Source organism: Oryx dammah, unplaced genomic scaffold (genome assembly GCF_014754425.2).
Source record: "Oryx dammah isolate SB20612 unplaced genomic scaffold, SCBI_Odam_1.1 HiC_scaffold_16, whole genome shotgun sequence".
NCBI lineage: Eukaryota > Metazoa > Chordata > Mammalia > Artiodactyla > Bovidae > Oryx > Oryx dammah.
This window is the reverse complement of record NW_024070200.1, coordinates 38,829,908-38,850,410: the sequence shown is the minus strand read 5'-3', so window position 1 is coordinate 38,850,410 and position 20,503 is coordinate 38,829,908. Positions and strand designations below refer to the sequence as shown.

Sequence of the window (20,503 nt, the reverse complement as noted above, 5' to 3'; positions counted from 1 at the left end):
GGGTCTTTTCTTATCTGTTGTACTGGATGCCAGTAAACTCTTTCGTTCTAGAAATGCATGTGCTTTACTCCTGAGAAAGATTCTTCTATCATTTATTTGATAATTTTCTATTTCTTCTGATCTCTCTAGGTCTCTTCTGATTTCTTGATTTTTGATGTTGGATTTAAGGACTTTTAAACTATGGAGAAATGTTTGCTTTATGAAAAGCATTAGAGGTAGGCACATCTATTAACTTCTTTCCCTGCATATTTTGCTATTGACTTCGTCTTAAAAATATGCTTCTAACCCCCAAATTATATAACTAACTTCATTTTTAAAATTGGCAATAGCAATTTCAGAATAAGGATCATGCTGTTTTTATTCATTTAAGCTCCACTGCAGGCAGCACAAGTGAGTATCTGTTGGATAAATAAAGTAGTGAAATGATTTATTGATTAAAAAAGAAAAATAAAAATGACCCACGTCATTTATTTTATCCAGGATCTTATTACCAGCAAAGGTTCTGATTTTTAGATGTTGGAACAAGTATTTTCTTTACAAAAGTTAATAAAATACGTGAAAAAATGTTATAGGATAAATAACAGAAAGAGCTTCCAAAAACTCAATAAATACAATAGAAAAGCATAAAAGGTCTTCAAATTATTTCCAGACACAAGGATTTGGAACACCCATTGCTGAAATAATAGCAAGAAGAAACAAAGGAAAAAGAAGAAAAAAAAATTATAAAAAAGAAAAAGAGAAAAACAGCCAAGGCTACAGTGTGGGGCAGTAAGAGATCTAAGGTTTGTGCGAATGTCAGGCTGGGGACACAGCCTCCCACATAACAGTCTTCTGGGATCTGCTAGTCTTCAATCCAATTGACAGGGCCCTGGTTGTCCGGGAGTTCATGGGCTAGATGTGAAGATAAGATTTGACTGCAGGAAATAATCTGATGGCCATTCTTGAGGGTCCCTCTGGAAATCAGCATGGCTCCTGGCTCTTGACAGTTGGGAGGTGTTCCTAAATGCAAGCCTCAGTGACTCTCTAGTGAAGGGGAAGTGGCCTGTTCCCACACATCTAGCCATCTGGCAGACTTAGAAACAACTCCCAACGGTGGAGCCAGGAAGAAGCAGATCCTTTGATGCACAGAAGCTCAAATTGGCAATCCAGGAAGCAGAGGTACTCAGGGACTTGGGTGCTGGGACGTTCAGCAAAACACCTGACCTCTTCGTGCTTCAGCTTCTCCATCTGTAAAACGAAGATATAATAGTGTCCACTCCCAGTGTTGGGAGGAAGATGATGTGATACCTTGCATGTAAAAGCATAGTGCCAACACATGGGATTCAGCACTCATTCACTGTCACAATTCGCCTCTGTCTAATCATCCTTCTCACTGCCCAGATGGCTGCTGGCGAGAGTGGAAGCTGTTCTTGGACCTTTGTCCCCTGAGCTGACTGACAGTTTTGAAATTTCCATGTGGATAATGTCCATGACTCCTGTGATGTTGTCCCTCATGGCGGTGTGGGGTCAGGCCCCCCTCCTAAGCTGGGTAGTTGGCAGGCAAAGGCCGCAGTGCTTTGAACTATGGGACTATATTGAGAACACCCATGTCTCCAGGGCTTCCAGAACAATGGCTAATCAGTCCCATGGCAGCTACTCAGCATCCCCTTTCCAAGTCAATCAACTTGTACATTTTCAAAGCCAGTTCTTACTCAGCCCAGTTGCTGTCCCATGGAAGGGAGTGCTTTTTTAGGCATCCCTGTTTAGCAATCTGTACCCTAAATTAGCATTTAGAATTGTGCCCTTAATTTGGCAATTCTTATCTATCAAAGTTACAAACACACGTGCCCTTGACAGCAGCCCCAGTTCTAGGACTTTATCCAACAGTTGTACCCACCTATATGCACAGAGGATAGTCACAGCAAGAGATGAGAAATAATCTAAATACCCACCAGTAGGAGATGGGTGACATATACACATGATGGAATGTCAACCATCCAACATTTATTTGGATAACTGAAAATAGCTACTGAATGTGTGTTGTGGGTCAGCTGCTGTTCTAAGAGCCTATTAGTGAGCAAGACAGAGGTTTCCTGCCTCCATGGAGCTTACATTCTGGTTTACGTGCCAGCTATTAAAAGAAGGTAAGAAGCTTCTAAGAAGCTATTAAAATAAGGCCGCTGCAGGTCCATGAGTAAGGATGCTGGCCCATCTCTGATCTCTGAGCTGTGTGGGTAAATGAAAAAAGCCAGGTGTAGAGTGACTGGGCCACCATGTGCGCTCAGTGGAACTTTGTGTTTGCCTAGAATTTTTCTAAAAGGGTTCAGGAGAAACTGAAATAATAATGGCCCCTGGGAAGGAGCACCAAGGGACTAGGGGTCAGTTTTAAGAGGGAAGAGTTACTCTTCACTGTTTTGTAAAAGTGTGAATGTTTATCCTGTGCTTGCCCTACCAAAAAAATGCAAAATAAAACAAAATACAAAAGACCTTTTACTCTTCCAGGTGCCTTCAAATTATTTAATCATCTAGACCAGAGTTTCCCAACCTTGGCACTTTGACATTTGGGCTGGATAATTCTTTGCTGGTGGTGGGGGGCTGACCTGTCCATTGTAAGACGTTAGCAGCATCTCTGGCTTCTGCCTGTCAGATGCCAGGAGTACCTTCCCCTAGTTCTAACAATAAAAACAAAACAAACAAACAAAAAACACCTCCAGACATTGCAAAATTCCATGGAACCAAAATCACCCCCAGATGAGAATCACTGCTCTAAAAAACTTTGAAATACAGTAGCAATCACTATCTCCATTAGACAGATAAGTAGAGGCCCAAAGAGGTTTTATAGTATTTTTTAAAATTATACACTTCATTTTTAAATTGATATCTATTCATTTATGATTTTAAATACATGTGCTCTGCTGGCTAATTTTTAAGCAATCTATTAATATATACATGAATATATAGAAGTAGAATGAGTCTAGTTTCTTATTTCACTTGATCCGTTTCTAGTAGTGTTTTAGCTCAGTTAAATCTTACTGGAGATGTTGGGCTACATAGATAACAATCATTTAAAAAATAAATTAATTCAATCAAGATTTGGCAGGGGTGGTGGGGGTGGACTCTAATCGGATACCTGACATTTTGAACAATTACATGTTGAAATATCAAATCTCTTGCTTTGTTCAAAATGTAAACTTTACGCCCCAGAGTTGGAGTTGGCTGGCCTTATTTTTCTGGTTGGATTGTTATTTGTGTCATGAGGGCAGGACTAAACCTCACAATCCTTTTGTATCCTGTGGTGTCCAGGATAGTTCCCAAGGAGGCTTAAAATGAAGGCAGCCCAGCAGGCTGCGGACAGAGTAAAGGCCAGGACCTGGGACACAGATGGCAATAGGTGAGGACTGTTTTCAGCTTGTGTTTTTAAACCACAAGCTCCTAGGCTGCCTTTCAGAAAAGCCTCTAATCTGTGTTTGGCCTTGGCAGCTCCCCAGAGGAGTGAGAACAGCAGATTGTGGTACTGGCCAGGGAGGACCGTGTGTCCTGTCCCACCCCCAGATCCTTTCCCTCTCTGGGGCTTCCTGTGCTGGAGGCTGAGATCACAAAACAAAGGAGGCACGGCCTGAGCATCTCACAGTGTGGTGGGCTTGGCAGACGTAACAGACAAGAGCGATGCAGTGTGATTTGAGCCATGATGGGGGTTGCAAAGATGCTTGGGGACCTTGAGAAGGGAGTCGGGGAAGACTTGCTGAGGGGTGATGTATAAGCTGAGCCCGAAAAGACAGGTCTCACTCAGATGCACCAAGTGTGCGTCCATCTCTTTCCTTTTACCCTCACATGACTGGTGAATATCCCCTCCTCGGGAGGCCCTTCTTGACTGACCCCTTGGAAAGTAGACCCTCTAAACTCCTGGTTTTATTTTCTTCATAGCCCCTCTTAGCAGCTGGTCTTGTTTACATGTTTGCCTACTAGCCTGTGGCCCTCCTCCAGAAAGAGTTCCAGAGACTGTGACCCTCTTGTTCCCTGTGAATACCCAACACCTGTGAGAAGGCGGTCTGCCAGGCGGATGAGGGTGGAGTTAAGAAGTAGAGACGAAGGACACCTCTAGAATGCACTGGGCAGGTCAAGATGAGAAGGACTTGAAGGGTCCTGTGGCTCTGGCACCAGGGTGGAAGATGGTGGAGGGGGTGAGCCTGAGATGCAAACGGGAGGAGGAGAAACTTAGATAACTGTCTGGAGAGGTTAGATTGAGAAAGAGCAGAAATGTGGGGTGGGAACTAGAGAGGGACCACTCATTTATGGAGGGGTATAATCCATATCTTTACTTGGAAGGAGACCAGAACTTTTTTAAACTAAGGGTCAGGAGCCAGTGATGGTTGGATGGCATCGCTGACTCAATGGACATGAGTTTGAGCAAGCTCTGGGAATTGGTGATGGACAGGGAAGCCTGGCATGCTGCAGTCCATGGGGTCTCAAAGAGTCAGATGCGACTGAGTGAATGAACAGGAGCCAATGGAGACCAAGGAAAGAGGGGAACACCTAGAGCAAGGTCCTTGGAGAGGCCTGACAGAAGCTTTTGTCTCTGACCGCTGGAAGGTGCCTGCCCCATTGTGTCCAGAGAATGGGAAAATGCATGGGTGCCAGTTATAGATGCTTGGTGCATAGCCTGGGGGTGTGGGGGGGCAGGATGTGGTGGGAACTGTCCTTGCAGCAAGGTCGATGGCTGTTAGGAGCAGGGGAGAAACGGAAAGTGGTTGGCTAAGGGCCAGAAGTCAAGCAATGATAGCAGTAGCAGTAGCAAGGGCCAGAAGTCAAGCAATGAGTATAGCTAGGGAGGGAAGTGAGTGGAGCTAGGAGGGGCAGGTGGGGGGGGTGCGGTGGGCATAGGCAGCTGACAAGACTGGAGGAAGAAAAGCACATATTATTGCTGTGACTATTCAGGGAGGATGGGAAAGGCATCAGGATGTGCTCTGAGAGTGGGGCATCTGATCGTGAGACTTCAGAGTGGGCTGTCGGGGGTGACAGAGCCTAGGCTGTGGCAGCGGAGGGAGGAGGGAGCCCAGGAGGGCTGGTGGCTAAGGTGGAGGGAAGGGTCATTAGAGATGAGGAGGTCAAGCAACTGTGTAGCCATGTGCTGCATTTGTCCCGGAGGACAGCAGGGCTTGGGCTGAAGGAGCCAGATGGGAACTTCCAGAATGAGTGCATGTGAGATGGAACAGGGAGGAGTTATGTGGGCGGCAGAAGGCTACACAAAGGCTGGTCAGGGGAAGAAAGCAGGCCACCACTGTCCTGAGGAACAAGAGGTGAAGGTCCTCAGGGTAGGGCCAGGTTTAGTGAAGCAGAAGGTGAAGGGTGGGAGTGTTCTTTGACATGGGGAACGGCTTCTGGGAGCATCAAGGGAGGGAGCAGGAAGCTAGAATCAGGGCTGGGGCCACAGGACAGATGGTGGGTGTCTGAGGCTGAGGATGCGAGGCTGGGGTTGGCAGGCTTCCAAGCTCCCAGAAGGCCCCTGCTGAGTCTGTGGGCTCCAGCCCATGGGCCAAATGCTGTGCTTCCCTTCAGGGAAACACACTTGCAAAGGAGTCTGGACAGGAGGAATTGAGGGACCCTGCCCCAAGTAAGAAACAGATGCTCCCTTGGGAAGAGCCTGGGCCTCTCTCCCCAGCTAGCTTTGGAGACCCTGGACCCTCCCGGGGCCTCTATGTCCCTCTTCTTTAGAAGGGCAGGCCTGCCTAGCCCCGGGAGTGCACCGAAGGGCGCCACCTCGAGCACAGTTTAGGGACAAGGCAGAAATTCCAGAAATTCCAGATTCTCTGAGGGGCTTCGGCGGGCTATGGACAGGAGGGCCCTGCTTGGCTCCACCGCCAGACGGCGCCCTCGGCCCGGTGGGAGGCCCACCAGCCGTCGGGGGGCGCTGCGTGCGCCCTGCCCGGTGCCCCGCCCCTGAGTGGTGGGCAGTCGGCCCCGGCCCAGAGTGGCCCGAGAGGGTGGGGCGAGGGCGGGGCGAGGCCGCGCCTGGGCGGGAGGGGCGGGCCGGGGGCGGGGGAAGGAGCCCGAGGGGCGGGGCGGGGGCCCGCGGCGTTTCTCCCTCCCTCCCTCCTTCCCTTTCTTTCTCCTCTTCTCTCCAGTCTTTGCCTCCGCAGCCGGCCGAGGGGGCGGGCCCTGCAGCCTTTGTTGCTCGCAGACCGAGCGCAGCCGCCCGCCGGGCGGCAGTCCGGGCCCAGGACACCGGGAGCTGCACGCGGGTCGGGCATGTCCTGAGCCGGACCCGGGACCGGGCAGCGAACGGACGGGACGGACGAGAGCGTGTGCGAGGGGTCGCTCGGCGGCCGCCTGGCCCCGGCCATGCCCAGCGGCCCGAGTCCCCGAAGCCCCGCGCCGCTGCTGCGCCCCCTGCTCCTGTTCCTCTCGGTCCTGGCGCCGGGCGCCCACGGATCTGCACCAGGTGGGTGGCTGCCCCGCCCCGGCCGGCCGGCCCTGCCACCCCTCCCCGCTTCTCCAGCCTAGGTTCAGCCCCTTCTCACCTCTGCAGATTCCGCTCCTCCAGGCTCTGCCGGGAGGGGTCGCCCCCCACTCTCCTGGTGATAGGGACAGGGGTGGGCTTAGGGCGGCGAAACCGCGCCTTCAGGGAGCCTTCCCCAGCCCTCGACTCCGCTACGCACCCTGCCCGTAGCCGGAATAAGCCTCTTACACGCTCTTCGAGCTCCCGTTTCCCCACCTCGGGTGCAGCAGAGCGTGTCTGTCTCTCCCGGGGAATCTCTTCGTCTGAGCGACTGGACGGAGCGCGGCTTGCTCACGATGTATTCAGTTTCTCGCCCTCCTCAGTGTGCCTCCTCTGGAAAACAGGCTGGCCAGGGCGCTGCGGGCGGAGTCGCGGGGTCGCAGGTCTACGCGGTCCCCCGCCGAGTCCCGGCCCCTCGCCCCGGTCCCCCGCCTCTAGGCAGCCTGCCCGGCCCTCAGGCTCCCTGGGCCGGGTCTCGCGCTGTCCTTGCACTTCCTGCCTCCCCCTCCCCCAAGTGTGAAGGCGCCGGGAGTGCAGCGCGGAGAAGGAGCTTCTTTCCCCGGCCCTGGGCTTGGCTCTCCCCGCCCAGCCCCGCCCGGCTGGCCTCCGACGAGCCTCTGGCCCGGGTCCAGAATCATGATCCGTCCCGGTCCGCCGGGCCGCGGAGCTCCTGGAGCGTCCGGCCTGGGAATTTAGGATCGAAGAGTGTAGAGGACCCCCTGGCCTTGCGCTCTGGGAGCTCCCGGTCTCATGGGCGCGGGTAGAACAGTGGGAAGCGCTGTAGAGTCGAGGCAGTCGGGAAGAAGGCTTTGTAGGAGAGGGGCCCGAGCTTGGAGGGACTGAAAGGATGGATGAACTTTAGATGGGCTAGAAGGGTGTGTGTTTGTGTGTGTGATGGATGAACTTTAGATGGGCTGGAAGGGTGTGTGTGTGTGTGTGTGTGTGTGTGTGTGAGTGAGTGAGATGGATGAACTTTAGATGGGCTGGAAGGGTGTGTGTGTGTGTGTGTGTGTGTGATGGATGAACTTTAGATGGGCTGGAAGCGGGTGTGGGGAAGTGGGAGGTTGTGTGGGTGTGGGTGGGTGGGTGCAGCCCAGCAGGGCTTGGTGGAGCGGGTGGGGTGGCTAGGTTAGGCCTTCGAGCTGGGTTTTGGGGAGACCTCCCTCCCCAGCAGAGGGATTATGGTTGTGAGGCTGGAAAAGCATATAGGCTGGAATGTAGGGAGCATTTAAGCCTGATCTTAGAGGTTCGTGGAACTGTTGAGGGGTGCAGCTGATGAAAGCCTTTGAGGGGAGCAGTGTTTCAGGGAGGAAGCTCCCCGTCTAGCACCAATGTGTAGGGGACAGAGCAAATATTTAATGAGACCTACCATGTGCCAGCATCCCTACTTCTTACTTCTCATCAACTCCACAACAACCCTGCAAGGTGTGTGATGGAAAGTTCTTTTATAAATGAGAGGACAGATTCAGAGAGGAGAGTGACCTGCTAGGTTAGACTCCTGGGCTACCTGGGTGAAGCCTGTGTTTTCCCACTGCCCCAAAGCTGGGGACCGATGAGGGTGAACCAGGTGATGGGAGCAGGAAATTAGTGCCCCAAGGAAGTGCCCCTGAAGCCTCAACTTGGGTCCAGGCTCCCTGGCAGCTGTGGGAGAAAGGTTTTGTGTGTGTCGGGGGGCAGAGGGGAGTGCCCGTGGTTAGGGTCCCCTTCTACTGCAAACCAGACACATGTGTGAGCTTGCCCATGTTGTTAAACTGGGATAATGGTATCTATCTCCAAGGGTTGTTATGAGAATTCAGTGAGATGCTGAATGTGTTTGCTTCACACAGAGCAGAGAGACTGCCATGTGGTGGCTGTGGTTTTTATGAGTCTGCCAGGTAGATCGAATAAGATTAGGGAGTCCTTGGTGTGTCCCGAAACTTGGACCTGCCATTTGGGGTGGAGGAAAGGCAAGCGCCCCTCCTATCTAATCTGGGTCACCCTTCAGGTGAGTGTCTGTCTCCAGTGTCCCTATAGATACGTCGCATGAGGTCCTCTCCAGTCTCTCCCACTCGGGATCCCTGACATGGAGGCTGCTGAGCTCTTTGTCATTTTCTTTAGACCTGCCTGGGGGACCTAGACCGGGTGCTCTGCCCACTGAATGCGACCCTGTTAGAGGCCAAAGAAAACATCTTGGGCTCACTTTTAGAAAAATGTAACAAACCAAGGGACTTGTTGGTATGGCTGGGACTGGCGCAGGGGCCCACCAAAACACTGTTTCACACATGTGAGCTCTGTGTGCGTGTGCTTGCACACATGTGCATGCAGACAAAGTGCAGACGGACTGGAGCCGGAGGGCATGTGTCACACACACCCTGGTTATTTTTTCTCTTTGTCATGAGCTATGGGTCATTTGAAGAGCTGGACTGTAACTCAGGTACTCGATAAGGAGGTGAGGGTAAACACCATGTTGGCATTTCTCTGGTAGAAGTTCCAGGGTGACAGTTCTGTCACCTAGCAGTGATATTCAAAGTATTCAACACCCATTGTGGCAGGAACGCGCTCCAGTCACAACCGAATAACCTTCCTGACAGGACAGACTCAGCCACGAACCACTGGCAGTCCCTGTTCCCATCTGCAGTAGCCTTAGCACTGCTGGCTCAGCTCTGATGCACCCACAAACCAGACTGGAACCTGCAATTACCCTTTGCTGGCACTGGGTGGTGGTACTTTCAGCCACCATGATCTTTACCAGCCATCAGCTATCAGAGACACTGAAAGAGTTGTTTATTTTTTAACTTACTCTGTCCTCATTTAAAAATATTTTAATAGTAAAACAATACAAATTGACTATTGAATGCAGAATAAAGCAAGAAAATGAAAATTATTGCAATAAAAGTGGTAACATCCTGTAAGTACTAATATTTTTACATTTCTTATTAAAATATTAAGTCATTAGGCAAAAGAAGTTTTTAAAGAGATAGCTAAGTATACTTGAGAACTTCTCTTGCTAATTTTCAGTCATAACTTAGTCACATTTGCTTTGTGTTATTATCTATTAAACTAAGCGCTCATGTATTGACGCACTGAATTCTCACACAACCTAAGGTATGATTATTATCATGCCCATATTACAGATGGAGGAACTGAGACTGTGTGCTTAATTTACCCATGGCCTCACAGCTTTTGATGGCAAAGTTGTGATGCAGACCCAGGCGCTCTGACTGTAGAGCACATTACTTCTAATGCTTTTTGCCTGCAGCATATTTCTACTTACATTTTTGAACTTAAGCAGATGCTTCTTTATAACTCTCTTGAATTTCTGTCTTGCAATAATTTCCCAAGGTCTAGAGCAGGGGTTCTGAACAGGACTGCATACCTCCAAGTTCATGGATCCCTCCCCAGGGACACTGTTGAGCTCGGGGCCATCTCTCCCCAGGGGATCTGATTCCCCAGCCTTACACATCATGCCATCTCCCACCCACATACAGTTGAGGACACTGCCGTTGCCTAGAAGCGTGCCATGTAGCTTCCGTTTTTCTGGTACACTGAGCACTTCTGGGCTAATTGGCATCAGCACCCCACACCTTCAGCTTGTCTTTAGCAGCCTTGACTGTGATGGTTCATGCCCAGGGAACTGCTTTTAATATTCATATAAAATAAAACCTTGGAGTGTAACTGTTTTCTTATTCTCCATTTACTTGTTCCATGACCCTCCTTAAATTTTCTGACTTGGATACTCTGAGCAGATGAGGAAACTGAAGCCCAGCAAGATGAAGTGACTGTCCAGGCTACACAACTATTAAGTAGCCAAGTTGGCACCTGAACCCAGGTCTACCTGTGTTCAGTGCTCACACTTTTACATTGTTTTGTAACTCCATTGTCTCATTCCACAAAACATGTGCCTGGGTCAAGCTTCTTATTGCTTGTTCCCCTCACCTGACTTTTTCCTGTTTCTCTGGTGGTCTATCACATGATGCCCACCACGAAGCTGTCCTCATCCTCATGCTTAAATAGGTACCCATTTGTCAAGGGGACATGTCACATGCACCCCTTTGACAAAGCTCTTCTTCATCCCTATACATCTCTGGGCTGTCCCCTCCCCTCTCTTGGACTTTCCCAGCACTGTGCCAGGGGTATGGATCATAAGTGCCCTGCACCCATTTATTCTCAGGGCTAGGATGGTGTCTTATACATTTTCCTGGACATTAGGGCATTTAACTCTCCCTTACAACACCAAATGCCATGGATCAGGCAGGTAACATAACAAAGCTGATGGGAAGACATTTTTCTTGAATCGTAGGGCCTCTTGGCCCAGCCCTTGTTTTCCCATTGTTGTTAGAGATTCAGTTCTTTACTGAATGAAAGACAGCACAAGTGTGAAGCTGGGGGCAACCTATATTTAGCGACAGTGCTGAGAACACATAGGAAGTGGTGGAGACTGAGGCAGATGGAAAAGCACAGGCCCTCTCTAACGGGCCACTTCTGACAAGTGTGAATTTAGGCCTGACATGGATGGATGATAAGACTTTAAGCTGAAAATTGAGATTTTTGTCCAAAATCATGTGATGTTAAAAAAACACTGGCAACTGATTAAATACTGTTCAACATTTTTGCCAGTCCAACAAACTACTACCTGCCCCTAATCAATACACTGACAAACAAAACAAAAAAACAAGTCTGCAGGCTGTGGTTGTGGAGTTGCCCTCCCAAATGCCCTTATGAGAATGAGAGAGCAAGAAGTCTTCAACTATCCAGCCCAGTGGCTTCCAAATGCCAGCCTTGAAATGGTTCCATCAGAATCCCCAGAACATTGAGAAAAATACAGATTCTAGGGCCTCAGAGCTCTGGATCTATGAATCAGAATCTCTGGGCTGGGTCTTGCAGCTACAGTTTTTCAGAGCTCTCCAGGTACTGCTGATGTACAGCCAGGTTTATGTCCAGTAAGGAATTTCCTAACTTCCCTGATGACTACAATCCCTTGAGGCTTTTGGTAAAAACACAGCTTCCCAGTCCCATTTCCTGGAGATGCTGATTCAGTGGGTCTGGGACAGGGCCTGAGAACTTGTTTTTAACAAATTCTCATCCGAGAAGTCTGGAAAAATCCTTGCACTTGTGCCCTCCTGAAACTCAGAGACAAGGACAATTTGCCTAAAGTCACGGAACAAGTCACTCCAGCCCACCCTGTGTCCTGCCTCTCAGAGAATGCTCTTAGAGGACTGCCCTGATAGCTGGCCCACTGGGGCAGTTGTGGGCAGTGGCGGGTGTCCTCAGCGGGGGTGCAGAGGGGCCACACCACGCAGCGCACTCTTCAAGTGGTTTGGCAGGAGACAGATTGGAGAGTGAGCTGAGTTTCTGCAGCCTGGCCTGGAGGGAGCTTCAGGCTGGACTTGGCTTCCTTTCCCACCCCAGCAGCAGCCACACAGAGAGCCCTGTAGGACAGCTGCAGGGCACTCAGGCATTCTTGTGGCCTTGAGGGGTCTTTGTCATGAGCAGCCAGGATCCCAAGAGCTGGGCATAAAGCCAGGACAAGCTCCAGAGCTAGGCAGGACCAGAGGCTGGGACAAACCTCAGATGGGCCAGTTTCCTACCTGCACCTTAGGGCCTGGGAACTGCGGAGAAGGGAAAGAGAGAACGAGAGCGTGAGCCCTGGGGTTCCTGCCCACTCCCAGCAGTGCTGCTCTTCTTTGTGTGTGTCCATGTGAGATTTCTTTTGAAGACTAGGTCTAGTGGTCAAAATAGTTGGAAAACTTTGGTCAAGTCCAACTCATGTTCACTTGGTCATGTCTGACTCTTTGTGACCCCATGGACTGCAGCACGCCAGGCTTCCCTGTCCATCACCAACTGCTGGAGCTGCTTCAAACTCATGTCCATCAAGTCGATGATGCCGTCCAATCATCTCATCCTCTGTTGCCCCCTTCTCCTCCTGCCTTCAATCTTTCCCAGCATCAGGGTCTTTTCCAATGGGTCAGCTCTTCGCATGAGGTGGCCGAAGTATTGGAGCTTCAGCTTCAGCATCAGTCCTTTCAATGAATATTCAGGACTGATTTCCTTTAGGATTGACTGGTTGGATCTCCTTGCAGTGCAAAGGACTCTCAAGTCTTCTCCAACACCACAGTTCAAAAACATCAATTCTTCAGTGCTCAGCTTTCTTTATAGTCCAACTCTGACATCCATACATGACCACTGGAAAAACCATAGCTTTGACTAGACAGACCTTTGTTGGCAAAGTAATGTCTCTGCTTTTTAACATGCTGTCTAGGTGGGTCATAGCTTTGATGTTAGCAGTGGAGAAACTGAGGCCCAGCAAGAGACAGACCTCTGAGAATGAAGAAGGATGTTACTGGGAAGTTGAAACCATTTGGGAGACTTTATTACTCTTTCTGTGTGCCTTTAGGCTAGTCTCTACACCTCTCTGAATGTCTCTCTGCTTTCTCCAGGAGCAATCTGGAGACTCTTCCTGCAGGTGTGCTAACGTGGAATCCATAGCCACAGGGACCTGGGTAGAATTCAGAGGATCCATGAACTTGGATGGGACTATATTACATCTTTAATTTCTCTAACCTTGAAGTGAAATTCAGTATTTCCTTCCATTACAAATATTAGCAACAAATCACAATAGTATTAGCAGTATCTCTGATTTAGCTACCAATTATTGTTCAGTTGCTAAGTCATGTCCAACTCTTTGTGACCCCATGGACTGTAGCTCTCCAGTCTTCCCTGTCCTTCACTATCTCCTGGAGTTTGCTCAAATTCATGGTCACTGAGTCGGTGATGATACCTGACTATCTCATCCTCTGCCTCCCCCTTCTGCTTTTGCCTTTAATCTTTCTTAGCATCAGAGTCTTTTCAGTTAGTTGGCACTTCACAGCAAGTGGCCAAAGTATTGGAGCTTCAGCTTCAGCATCAGTCCTTCTAGTGAATATTCAGGGTTGATTTCCTTTAGGATTGATTGGTTTGATCTCTTTGCTGTCCAAGGGACTCTCAAGTCTTCTCCAGCACCACAATTTGAAAGTATCAATTCTTCAATGCTTAGCCTTCTTTAGGATCCAACTCTTATATCTGTACATGACTACTGAAAAACCATAGCTTTAACCAAATGGACAAAGTGATGTCTCTGCTTTTTAATACACTATCTAGGTTTGTCACGGCTTTTCTTCCAAGGAGCAAGCATCCTTTAATTTCATGACTGCTGTCACCGTCTGCAGTCCACAGTGATTTTGGAGCCCAAGAAGAGAAAATCTGTCACTGTTTCCACTTTTTTTGCCATCTATTTGCCATAACGTGATGGGACCAGATGCCATGATCTTAGTTTTTTGAGTGTTGAGTTTCAAGCCAGCTCTTTCACTCTCCTCTTTCACCCTCATCAATAGGCTCTTTAGTTCCACTTTCTGCCATTAGAGTAGTAACATCTGCATATCTGAGGTGGTTGTTTCTCCCAACAATCTTGATTCCAGCTTGTGATTCAGCCAGCCCAGCATTTTGCATGATGTACTCTGCATAGACGTTAAATAAATAGAGTAACAATATACAGTGTTGATGTACTCCTTTCTCAAGTTGGAACCAGACCACTGTTCCACATCTGGTTCTAACTGTTGCTTCTTAACCTGCATACAGGTTTCTCAGGAGACAGGTAAGCTACCAATAGGGACAAGAAAAAAAATTTTTTTTTCTTTGTTTTTAATCTCAATACAGTTGCAGGTATCTTGAAATAAGGCTGATGCTCTTTACTACTTTGAAATCATCATAGTTATTAAACTTGCCTTTGGATCTTGTTTAACGCATTAGGAAAGGAACACATGATTTCACATCTACTTTTTAAATTATTTTGACAGTTTTAATTCAATAATGAATTTCCTTGGTATTCCTATACATTTAATCTTACACACTTAAAAACATTTTTTTGAGGAGTCCATGGCAGAAAAAGGTTAATAATCAAGACTTATTGGGAAATCAAGCAGACAGAATGACTAGGAGAGGATTCTGCATATTTTTCCAGCCCTGGAATCTTTTCATTTGAACTCTCAAATGTGAAAGAAATAAACTAGAGCTGCTTGGTTGAAGTGGTAGTGATGAGGGGCCAGGGAGCCCTACCTGGGTGGTCCTTCTCTGACTCCCCATCTCAGGAGGCCTGGAGATGTGTGCAGAAGAACCATCAGGCACTTTAAAAAATCCATGAGGCTAATAATAATCTAATAATCATAATTGCCATCGTATTCAGTCTTATTCATCGTATTCAGTGGGCCAGGCGCTGCTATATGTGGAGTAGTTCATTTACTCTTCAGCCCCCAAAGTGTAAGTTATGATCCCCTTTCTATAGATTTTACACAAATACTTACTGAGAAACTACTAGTTTCCAGACATTCTTGAACACTTAAAATCTTCAGCAAAGACTCTAAAGATTCTTGCCCTCCTAGAGTTCACACTGGGAGGAGATAGAGAAAGAAAAATAGAAAAAAGAATGCAGATGTTAAGTGATACAGTATGTGAGATGTGCTATGGGGAAAAATAAAGCAGGGAAGGGCGGATAGGGAGAGGCGGGAAGTTGCAATTTTAAAAAGGAGTGAGTAAGCTTTGGGGAAGGACCTGAAGGAAGTCAGTGCTTTATAGTCATGTGGGAAACTGAGGGAAGCGTGTTCCTGGTGGAGGGAACAAGAAAGCAAAAGCCTGAGCAGGAGCAGCAAGGAAGCCAGTGGCCGAATAGAGAAATTCTCGAGGTGTAGCTGAGATGAGGGAGAAGGCAATGGCACCCCACTCCAGCACTCTTGCCTGGAAAATCCCATGGATGGAGGAGTCTGGTAGGCTGCAGTCCATGGGGTCTCGAAGAGTCGGACACGACTGAGCGACTTCCCTTTCACTTTGCACTTTCCTGCATTGGAGAAGGAAATGGCAACCCACTCCAGTGTTCTTGCCTGGAGAATCCCAGGGACGGGGGAGCCTGGTGGGCTGCCGTCTATGGGGTCGCACAGAGTCGGACGCGACTGAAGCGACTTAGCAGCAGCAGCTGAGATGAGATCAGAGGTGTCCTTGCCTAGGACGTCCCTGGCCATCGCTAGAACAGTTTTATGCTGTGTGTGAGCTGGGAGCCACTGCAGGGTTTTGTGCAGAGAAAGGCTATGATCTGACAGCTCCGGAACGAGTCCCTGTGACTACTACGTGGAAAGCTAATCAGACTGGAGGAGAGGGACCCGAAGCGGTCACTAACGGAAGCAGGGAGACTTGTGAAGAGGTTATTGCGATCTCCTGGGTGGAGCCCGCGAGGCACGGAGCGGTGAAACAGCACAGGTGGTGGGTGTTTGAGTCCCGGCACTCGGACCTCAGCGCCCCCTCGGCCTTCTCGGCTCCCATTCCGTCTCGGCTCTTCTCCCTGCAGGGCACGCCGCCGAGGGCCGGGCGGCGCTGGACATTGTGCACCCGGTGCGTGTGGATTCGGGGGGCTCCTTCCTGTCCTACGAGCTGTGGCCCCGCGCGCTGCGCAAGAGGGACTTGTCCGCGCGCCGTAGCGCGCCCACCTTCTACGAGCTACAGTACCGCGGCCGCGAGCTGCGTTTCAACTTGACCACCAACCCACACCTGCTGGCGCCCGGCTTCGTGAGCGAGACGCGGCGGCGGGGCGGCCTGGGCCGCGCGCACATCCGGGCCCTTGCCCCCGCCTGCCACCTGCTAGGTGAGGTGCAGGACCCCGAGCTCGAGGGCGGCCTGGCGGCCATCAGCGCCTGCGACGGCCTGGTGAGTGCGCGGGGCCACCCCCATCCCCACCCCATGCCTGGCCACGGACTTGTGTGCTGGTTTTGGCCCGTTGGAGTTCCCCCTTCCAGCCTCAGTATTAGCACCTGTAAAATGGGGTGGCATTTTACAGGCATGCTCAGGCATCTTTGTTCTCTAGGGCAGCGGTTCTCAAACTTTAAAGCGAGCCAGTCATCGAGGCCTAGTGGAAAACCTGTTGTCCCATAGGGTAGATGGGGGGAGGGGGTGGGGAACGTGCATTTCTGGCAATTTCTCAGATAATGTTGAAGCTGTTAGTCCAGACTTTGAAAACCGCTTTTTGTTTGTGCTGTGTGTGGACTGAGTAACTCAGAAAGCAGCTGAGTCCCTCATCTTCAAGGGGTATCAGTTATGACTTTGACCGCGCAACCCCTGCCCCCACCCCGCTTCCCAGGAGAGCCGGCTTTAGCCTCCAGGTTTTTCTGAGTTGAGGTAATGCTGGCAGCCCCGCGCAGCCCTAATTGCCTCCCTCTGCTTGAGAGCAACGCCTCTCCAGGCAGCATAGGGCCCCCTTTGCTCCCGCTCTGGAGGGTGGGATGTGGGAGGAGTGGGGGTGGGTGGGGGCACCTTCCCAGCCATCCACTACTCCCTGCAGGGAGCCTCAGCTCAGATTGCTCAGGAAAAGCCACAGCTGTGGCAGGGTGCTGGCTCATGAGGTATAGCCCACCTCACAGGCTCCAGGGCCGTTGGTCCCCAATCTTTTTGGCACCAGGGAAGAGTTTCGTGGAAGACAGTTTTTCCACAGACTGGGGGTAGAGGGTAGTTTCGGGATGATTCAAGCACATTACATTTATTGTGCACTTTATTTCTATTATTATTATTACATCAGCTCCACCTCAGATCATCAGGCATAAGATCCTGGAGGGTGGGGATCCCTGCTCTAGGGTATCTGGGCCTTTGAGAGCCCAGCTGCCTGGGAAAGTCTCGTTTACAGGAGCCTGTACTTCTCCCTGTTCATATAGTTCAATTAATCTTGTTGTGCCTGAGCAACAGGTACGCATATGGGCATTGTTCCCATTTTACAGATGAGGGGAATAGGCTCCGAGAGGAACCTGCCCAAGGTCACTCAGTTATCCAGTGGAGGAGTCAACCCAGGCCTCCAGCCCCTAGAGTTAATGATTCACTATCCAGCACTCAGGTTCTCTGCCCTGAGTGACCCAACTGGCTGTCTTGGAGCCAATGAGGAGAGGTCTGACGGAGGGAAAACCTTCTTCCATGTTCGAGTCCTGAGCTTCCCTGGTAGGTGGTGGGTTGCTCAAAGATACAAAGGCCCTTCCTTCCTCTGGCCTCTCTGAATGCCAGCGAACATCCCTGAGACACCCCTTTCAATTTCCCTTCTCTGGAAGATCCTGGGACCAAGGAAGAGGATGTCCTGGTGGCAGTGGGTATCTCCATGGCCATCTTGTTAGATTTGGAAGGAAACCCATTTCTTCCTTCCTTTTTTTTTTATTTTGGTAATCAAATTTCTTTTTATTGAGATATTATAAAAATATTAGTTTCAGACAATTTGACACCTATTTATTAATATATTGTAAAATGATCACAATAAGTCTAGTTACAAATTTATGTATAGTTTTTTTTCTTGTGATGAGAACTTTTAATCTTTCTTAGCAACTTTCAAGAACATAAAACAGTGTTATTAACTATAGTCACCGTGCTGTACATTACTAACCCAAAGCTTTTTTTTTTCCCCTTGGTGTTAAGCTTTTAATTGTAATTCTTGCTTATCTTTGGAATGTGGGGGATGCAGACCTATTTTGTACTTCTTATGGGCTAAGGGGTGGGGTGGGTGTATGGAACAGCTTCCTGGGCTGATGGCTGGGTAAGGCGGTAGGGAGGGACGTTCCAGCCAGAGGGTACAAAGCGAGCAAAGGTCTAGAGGGAGGAAAGCACAGTGTGTCTGGGGGCAGTTGGCGTGGTGGCTCTGCTGGACAGGACAGGCCTCTGGGGATGGGGGAGGGCAGCTGAGTGCTGGTCCTCCCCGTGTGACCTTGGTGCTTCTTTCCCAGAAAGGTGTGTTCCAGCTCTCCAACGAGGACTACTTCATTGAGCCCCTGGATGGCATCCCCGCCCGGCCTGGCCACGCCCAGCCCCATGTGGTATACAAGCGCCAAGCCCCCGAGAAGTGGGCAGAGCCGGGGGACTCCAGGGCTCCAGGCACCTGTGGGGTGAAAGGTGTGTTTCTCTGCTACCAGCTCTGGGGTAGGGGATGAGTCTGGGACCATGGAGGGGCCTTTCTAGAAACCCCTGTTAGCCCCCCCCATGCCCAGCTCCTCTTGGACTGAAGGGACACAGACAAACCAACAGCCACATCAACATAGCCTCTGCCCTCCATGTGCGATGGGCCTGAGGCCTCTGCCTGTCGGGCCAGCTCATCCCCTGGACTGACTCCACTCACCACCAGCTCATCTACCTCCCCACCTCAGGGCTCAGTCTCTCCGTGTCCCCTCCCTGCTCCCTGCCTGTGACACCTCTAGCTGTGGCAGCCATTCTTCCCCAAGTGTCCAGGCAAGGCTGGGCCATATGCAACCTCAGCAGGACAACTAGGTGGGAACCTCCCTCCCCTCCCCACTCTGGTCTCACCCCAGAAAAACTGACCTCTGTTATTGGGGGCCTAGAGTGTGGGACCCAGCACCTCTTCTGCAGAGTGGCCAGTCCATGCTGGGCCAGTCCAGGTAAGGAGCTGCCTGCTAAAGGCTGCTGGGGTCTATGGAATGTTCCAGCTTCACAAGCTGCCCATGGCTAGGGACAGATATATCCTGGGACAGATGTTCACCAAGACTTGCTTCTTGGCCTCGGTTTCCCCAGCTTCATAGATGTGCTTCCTCTTCTGATCTAGGGGGCAACCTGGGGCAGTGCGGCAGGTCTCCAGGGGGGTCAGCTGGCTGGGCTCTTGGCCAGCCTTCCCAGGCTGGGGATTAGGTTGAGAGGTCTGTGTGTGCTGGGAGGTACTTACCCCCCAGCAGGGGTGGATCAGCATAGGGAGACACGGGCCCAGGAGCTCACCTCACAGGCTCAGTGCTTCACCATGTTCATAGCCCCATCGCAGTCATCCTCCGAGGCTGCTAGGCTTGTCTATTTATTGTCAGGCAGCCCCAGGGTCAGTCAAGGGAAGTGACTAGGTCAGGCCACACAGCACAGGTCTGGGGCAGAGTCACCCTGGGAGTGTAGGCCCCTTGTCTCTGATCCCAGCACTGTTCCCACTGACCCAGAGAGAGCTCACTGGGGAGAGGTCCTTGAGACATGTGTCCTGGGCCAGCCTCCTGGCAGCTAGCCCCCACCCCTTCTGGGCCCACAGAGTTTCCAGAGCTGGAGCCCCAACGGGAGCGTTGGGAACAGCGGCGGCAACGGCTGAGGCATCGATACCGGCGCTCGGTCAGCAAAGAGAAGTGGGTGGAGACCCTGGTGGTAGCCGACGCCAAAATGGTGGAGTACCATGGGCAGCCGAATGTCGAGAGCTACGTGCTGACCATCATGAACATGGTGAGGCTGCCGCAGGCAGCGTGTGGTGGGGGGGGGGTGAGGGCTGCCAGGAGGTGGTGTTGGTGAACCCCAAAGGGTATATACCCCAGGCTCCATGCTGGGTACAGGCTTCCAGCTCCTGAGTCACTGGGAGAGAACCTGGGCAGATGTGAGACACCACTGGAGGTCATGGCACCCCACTGGCTCAGCAGCCTCTGCCCACTGCTAGGACCAGAGTGAGGGGAAGAGGGGATGAAGCAACCTCGACCTCGTGCCTGCCCGGAGGAGCCTGTAGACTGGTTGGCCCATCCACACCACTCAAAACAAGCACCTCCCTCCCTGTGCTGGGACCTGGGCTGGTCGCTGGGGACGTGGAAATGCCCAATCAGATGAGCCCCTGCCTGAGCCATCAGCAGGCATTAGAGTTAGAAGGACCTGTGACCTTGGGCAAGCCACATTACCTGTCTTAGTTTTCTCACCTGTGAACTGGGGATGACAGTAGTACTTGGATGGTATAATAGGGTTGGCATACTTCTCTTGATCCCATAGGACAGTTGAAATAACTGGACCCCGTGAGGGTGACTAACTTGCCCAGGTCACAAGGCTAGGCCAGGATAGAGCCGGACAGGAGCCCCAATCTCCCAAGTCCTACCTGGGGCACTGTGGCAGGTCGAAGCTGGTGATTCCCACTCCTTTAGTGCCAGCCAGTCCCTCCCAGCTGCTGCCCAGGTTGTGCAGGTGGGCGGCCTCGGGCAGCCGAGCTGCCTCCTGCGCCCCCGGGGAGAGGTGATCTCTGCCCTTGGCACTCTTAGCAGGCTGCCCTCT

The 20,503-nt window shown here is 50.8% G+C and overlaps 1 protein-coding gene and 1 long non-coding RNA gene across 3 annotated transcripts in view; one reads left to right on the top strand and one right to left on the bottom strand.

The window, feature by feature from the left end:
* Nucleotides 1–399: 399 nt before the first annotated feature.
* Nucleotides 400–7,024, bottom strand: LOC120875515. Of its 2 annotated transcripts, none has more exons than XR_005723975.1 (2): nt 6,665–7,024; nt 400–1,227 (listed from the first exon to the last, which is right to left on the bottom strand). It is a non-coding gene; the product is annotated as an uncharacterized LOC120875515 (long non-coding RNA). The 2 variants fall into 2 exon arrangements; XR_005723976.1 differs by having other exon boundaries at nt 6,692–7,024.
* ADAMTS7 (ADAM metallopeptidase with thrombospondin type 1 motif 7) overlaps nt 6,099–20,503 on the top strand; it is a 57,037-nt gene continuing 42,632 nt past the window's right edge. The window contains exons 1-4 of the mRNA XM_040257373.1: nt 6,099–6,418; nt 15,825–16,180; nt 18,226–18,391; nt 19,515–19,699. Coding sequence (XP_040113307.1) covers nt 6,319–6,418; nt 15,825–16,180; nt 18,226–18,391; nt 19,515–19,699 — 807 coding nt within the window. The 5' untranslated portion in view covers nt 6,099–6,318. The remainder of the gene's footprint in view (nt 6,419–15,824; nt 16,181–18,225; nt 18,392–19,514; nt 19,700–20,503) is intronic.